This window comes from Rhinopithecus bieti, unplaced genomic scaffold (assembly GCF_001698545.2).
Source record: "Rhinopithecus bieti isolate Rb0 unplaced genomic scaffold, ASM169854v2 scaffold_17174, whole genome shotgun sequence".
NCBI classification, from domain to species: Eukaryota; Metazoa; Chordata; class Mammalia; order Primates; family Cercopithecidae; genus Rhinopithecus; species Rhinopithecus bieti.
In genome coordinates, this window is record NW_016808962.1 from 1,898,889 (window position 1) to 1,903,859 (window position 4,971).

Consider the following 4,971-nt stretch of genomic DNA (forward strand, 5'->3'; position numbering starts at 1 on the left):
CCACTGCGCCCGGCCTACATGTATGTCTTATATACCCAAGGTAGTCCCCAGGGCCTCACCTGTCTCCCCCAGCCCCCCTGAGCAGTCCAGACCCCAACCCCAACTACTAGGGTCCATCATCCCCTATACCAGGGGCTATCCCCTCATCTTGGAGGGCTGGCCAAGGCCTGTGCAGCCTCAGGCTGAACTCAGGGAAGCCTCCCCAGCTCCCACAGCTACGCTGGACCTGGCTTCATTTCTGCTCCCGAATTGCAGGCTGTGTCTTCTTCATGGCTGCATGAGCAACCTGTGGTGGGGGTGCCCGGGGACAGCAGGTGGACACTGGGAGCAGCGCTGTGTTTCAGGCCCTGTCCTGGCTCTACCTTGGGCGCAGGGCCTTGGTCCTCCACACTGGCTGGGGGGCTGGATGGACTGAGATTCTTCACCTGTGCTCCTTAGGGCCACGGGTCCCTGGGTGCCTGCCGCAGGGCCTCCACCCTTCGCTGTGCGTGCTTAGTTGTATGCTTATGAGTTTGGCTTTGATTAAAGGTTTCTCCTGCTAAAAAGATAACTTGAAAACCATGGGCCATAGGATGCTCTCTGTAGTCCCCACCCACACAACTGTAGCTGGGGCCTCAGCTCTTAGGACAGACCGTAGTGGACACGTGGCCAAGCCCTGGCCACCTCCCCTTTCCCTGGAAAATCTGGATCTAGAGCAATGGCCTCTTCACACAAACCTTCTCTCAGTGGTTCAGACCACATTAGGATTAGAGAAGGGCCCCACGAGGCACCGCCAGGCGTGTCTGTGAGTGACACCCCAGGATGGAAGGCAAAGGCTGACCCCAGTCTCTGTTGTGCCCCCCCGCCCCCGCCAGGTGTTACTTACAAAGAGGTGCTCAGCTTCAAGCCTCCCCGGCAGCTGGGAGCCAGGGTCTCCAAGGAGACGGCTCTGTGAAGATCTCTGAGCTCCAGGGTGGCAGTGAGGACCACCTTCACCTTCCACCTGAGAGGGGACCCTCGTTGCCACCGTGACCTTGGCTGGGGCTTGCGTCCCAAGGCATCCATCGGAGCAGACCCCTGGGTTCCATGGATCCTCCTCCCCATGCCCGTGCCTCTGCTCTCAGGTGCCCATCCTGGAGGAGCACCTGAACTTTCTGGACAGGACCTCTGGCCGACCTGGGGATGGCCTCTGATGCCTGGAACCGGGGCCCCCTTGCCCGGTGCCCTCAGAAACTTCAGAGCTGGTGGGGCTCCAGGTCAGGCCCTGGCCTCTGAGCCCTGCCTGCTCTGGGCCATGCGGAGGAAGAACAGAGGGTGGGCGCAGGGCACCAACTCAGGGACATCCCCTCTCCTGGGCGACATCAGTGGACCTTCCTGCACCCCCTGCCTGGAATGTAAATCAGCTGTGTGGCACCCACGTGGCTGGAATGAAATAGACCCTTTTGTAGCTCCCTGCTCTGGCTATGCGTCCTCATGCTGCGACCTGTCTTAAGGCCTCCAAGCCCTTGGCCTGCATGTAGAGGAGGCTGGCCTGATAGCTCAGACCCTCAGAGCCAGTTGGGGGGCCTGAGCATCCCATCTCTCCCAGGCCACAAAGCTGGTGCCCACTTCCCCAGACCTGTGCCAGTGAGCTTCAAACCCCCACGTTAGGGCTTGGCCCCCTCCCCTTTTACAGGGTGACCTTCTGCTAATGGCTTAGAGTCTGAGCCACTGTGTGTGGATCCTGAAGCCAGACCCAGGGGCAGGGCCTGATGGGGAGAAATGTTAGGATCTACCCTAGCTCTCTGCACCCTCCAAGGCCAGCATGTCCCTGGGGGGAGGGGGCACACTGAACACCTTGAGACCCCTCTGGCCCCTGTGGTGGAGTGGTGAGCACAGAGGGCTGGGTTTAGTTCTTGATCAAACTTCTAGCCCCTACCTACTACCGTGCTCCAGTGGTATCTTCATGCCCAGGCTGCTCTCTGCAGGCCACTCGGTGTTTCCAAGGGTGGTGGCTGGACCACAGGCCATGACCATGGGCACCTCCAAACCTGTCCCAGGGCAGGGGGTTACAGTAGAGAGAGACCAGTGAGGGGCAGGGCAGGCCAGGCGTCCTCGGTGAACACTCCCACAGCTGGCCCAGCCAAATTGGACCTGATGAGCTGCCACCACAGACAGGCCTTCTCTGCCAGCGACCCTCATGCCTCTCCAGGGCATCCGGGCATGGTGGACGTGATCCCCTGGGCTCGGGAGCTGCGCTGACGTGTGGCATGGCTGCTGTCCACACGGGGCCCAGCTTCCTGCCATAGGTGACCTGAGGACTAGGGGCCCCAAAACTGACCCAACTAAACGTGAGCTCCGGCGGGGACAGGGTGGCCCCTGGGCTCCAGGGGGGCTCAGGTCTCCTCTTGGGGCACCTTGCTCCGTGGCTGTGCCCGCGCCTCCTGCCTTCCTCACTTCCTCTGTTCCCCGCCACGCTACCGCAACTCCGGTCCAGCGTCCCCGCCTCCACCGACCTTGACTCTGCTCTTAGGCCAGGGATCTTCTAGGAGCTAGAACCGGACTCTCCCTCCTTAAACCTCGGGGGCGGTGCTGCGCCTGGATGCAACCACGACCACTGCCCTGAGCCGGCCGTGGCACCACCCGCCTCCCCGCGGGCTTCTCCCGCCCGTGGCCTTTGCCTGCGGACCCCTCGCCCCGCTCGCCCTTCACCCCGGCTCTTCCTGCGCCCGGGCCGGGTGGGCCTTGGGGCTGCGCTGGACCCTGACCCGGGAGCTGGGGCAGAAGGGGTTCGCCTGGGCAGGCTCAGCCACGGGCGTTCGGGCGGGGCTGCGGCGACCGCCAGCGCAGGGCCTGGGGACCCCGCCCCTCTAGGAGGGGATCGGGGCGGGGCCGAGGGGGAGGCGGAGCAGCAGCGCAGCTCGGAGGGCTGGCGGCTCCGGGTGCTGAGGCTTCCGCGCCTGCTGGTTCCTCGCTCCGGGGCGGGGCTCACGATAGCGAGCGGGAGCAGGGCGCGGGGCGGGACCCGGGTCCGAGGCGAGGAAGCCGGAAGCCGTGCGCGGGGAGCCTTCCCCTCCGACTGCAGCTTCGCTCGGCGCCTTCTGCGCGCCTGGGATCCCGGAGCCTGCCTAGGTTCTGTGCGCTCCCGCCCAGGCCTGTGCCCCCCGCCCGCCTGCGCCCCAGGCAGGTCCCAGGCCTCCGGCTGCTCCCGGCCGAAGGTGGGGACTGGCAGTGGCAGGCACCGCTAGCGAGGGCGTTTGGGGACCCAGGGTGACCACGGCGCAGCCATGGGGACCGCTCTTGTGTACCATGAAGACATGACGGCCACCCGGCTGCTTTGGGACGAGTAAGTGGGACCTGGCCGAGGTGGGGTGCGGGGAGGGACCTCTGGACTGAGCTCTTCGTCTGCCCCAGCCCCGAGTGCGAGATTGAGCGCCCTGAGCGCCTGACCGCAGCCCTGGACCGCCTGCGGCAGCGCGGCCTGGAACAGAGGTGTCTGCGGTTGTCAGCCCGCGAGGCCTCGAAAGAGGAGCTGGGCCTGGTGCACAGGTCAGGACGGGGGCGGCCCCCATAATAGGGGAGCGGGCAACCCACCTAGAAACCTGGGAACCTGGGCCTGCCCTGAGCCTGCCAGCCTTGAAGACAGATCCTCTCCCTATACACCTTGGGTGGGCTCACAGGCTTGAGGAAGTGACAGGGTGGCCACTCCCACCACAAATCCCAGCTCCCTCCTCCTGCCCCCCTGCTTCTGCTGGTGACCCTGCCTCTCCTGCCTGCGCATCTGCATGCAGCCCAGAGTATGTGTCTCTGGTCAGGAAGACCCAGGTCCTAGGCGAGGAGGAGCTGCAAGCGCTGTCCAGACAGTTCGACGCCATCTACTTCCACCCGGTGCGTGTCCCCGGACACACTCACCTGTGCAGACACATGCACGTTCACAGCCACAGCTGCCGATCCCAGCCAGCGTCCCCTGGTCTGTGCACGTGACATTGTCCAGCACACCTGCCTGCTGGCACTGCCAGAGCCTGGGACTGGCCTGTTGTGCTCAGCAGCTGGTGCCTTGCAGCCTGACACAAGTGTGGGCATGGCCTGCAAAGAGCAGCAGGGAAGGTGGGGGGTTCATCTGTGCCCCTGCGCCCACAGAGTACCTTTCACTGTGCACGCCTGGCCGCAGGGGCTGGACTGCAGCTGGTGGATGCTGTGCTCACGGGAACTGTGCAAAACGGGCTTGCCCTGGTGAGGTGAGAGCTGCCGCTTCCCCTGGCTGCTTCTCTGTGGGTGGCCCTGTGAGGGGTCAGGGCAACTCTGACACGACCCAAATCCTCCTCTCACGCCGTAGGCCCCCCGGGCACCACAGCCAGAGGGCAGCTGCCAACGGGTTCTGCGTGTTCAACAATGTGGCCATAGCAGCTGCACATGCCAAGCAGAAGCACGGGCTACACAGGTGTGTGCCAGGCTGGCTGCAGGGGTGTGGGCCCAGGCCTCACAGCAAGGGGCGGCACAGGTGGCGAGAGAACCCAGCCAGCATCTTCCCATCCCTGGCCGGGCTCCTGGAGGTGGGAGGCCCTGCCCCTCAGCCAGCAGCGCTGTCTGTGCCCAGGATCCTCATCGTGGACTGGGATGTGCACCATGGTCAGGGGATCCAGTATCTCTTTGAGGATGACCCCAGGTGAGCAAGGGTGCAGACACCACCCTTTCCTGCAACTCCAGCCTGGCCTGGGAAAATCCAAAGGCAAGATACAGATGTGCTCGGGTCAGGGTTCTACGGGCAGCTGTAGAGCTGTTGAGGGTCCTGACCTCTGATCTCTGGCCCTGGCTGGCCGTTGGCAGCGTCCTTTACTTCTCCTGGCACCGCTATGAGCATGGGCGTTTCTGGCCTTTCCTTCGAGAGTCAGATGCAGACGCAGTGGGGCGGGGACAGGGCCTCGGCTTCACTGTCAACCTGCCCTGGAACCAGGTGCCTACCCTCAAGCCCCAAGCTCCCACCCAGACCCCTCCCCCCAGCCCCCTCCCCTC

General features: G+C 64.3%; 2 protein-coding genes across 17 annotated transcripts in view; both read left to right on the forward strand.

The window, feature by feature from the left end:
• The window catches only part of MAPK12 (mitogen-activated protein kinase 12), a 10,152-nt gene extending 8,718 nt beyond the window's left edge, over window positions 1–1,434 (forward strand). For all 6 annotated transcript variants that reach the window (XM_017888054.1, XM_017888052.1, XM_017888050.1 and 3 more), the window contains one exon: window positions 855–1,434. In XM_017888054.1, the coding sequence (XP_017743543.1) occupies window positions 855–934 (80 nt within the window). In that variant the 3' untranslated portion in view covers window positions 935–1,434. The remainder of the gene's footprint in view (window positions 1–854) is intronic.
• A 1,404-nt stretch (window positions 1,435–2,838) lies between these two features.
• HDAC10 (histone deacetylase 10) overlaps window positions 2,839–4,971 on the forward strand; it is a 6,173-nt gene continuing 4,040 nt past the window's right edge. For 3 of the 11 annotated variants that reach the window (XM_017888063.1, XM_017888061.1, XM_017888064.1), the window contains exons 1-7: window positions 2,841–3,304; window positions 3,373–3,507; window positions 3,750–3,846; window positions 4,099–4,196; window positions 4,295–4,399; window positions 4,556–4,624; window positions 4,786–4,912. In XM_017888063.1, the coding sequence (XP_017743552.1) occupies window positions 3,246–3,304; window positions 3,373–3,507; window positions 3,750–3,846; window positions 4,099–4,196; window positions 4,295–4,399; window positions 4,556–4,624; window positions 4,786–4,912 (690 nt within the window). In that variant the 5' untranslated portion in view covers window positions 2,841–3,245. Of the gene's footprint in view, window positions 3,305–3,372; window positions 3,508–3,749; window positions 3,847–4,098; window positions 4,197–4,294; window positions 4,400–4,555; window positions 4,625–4,785; window positions 4,913–4,971 lie in introns of all 11 variants that reach the window. The other 8 variants (XM_017888056.1, XM_017888062.1, XM_017888059.1 and 5 more) reach the window with 5 other exon arrangements.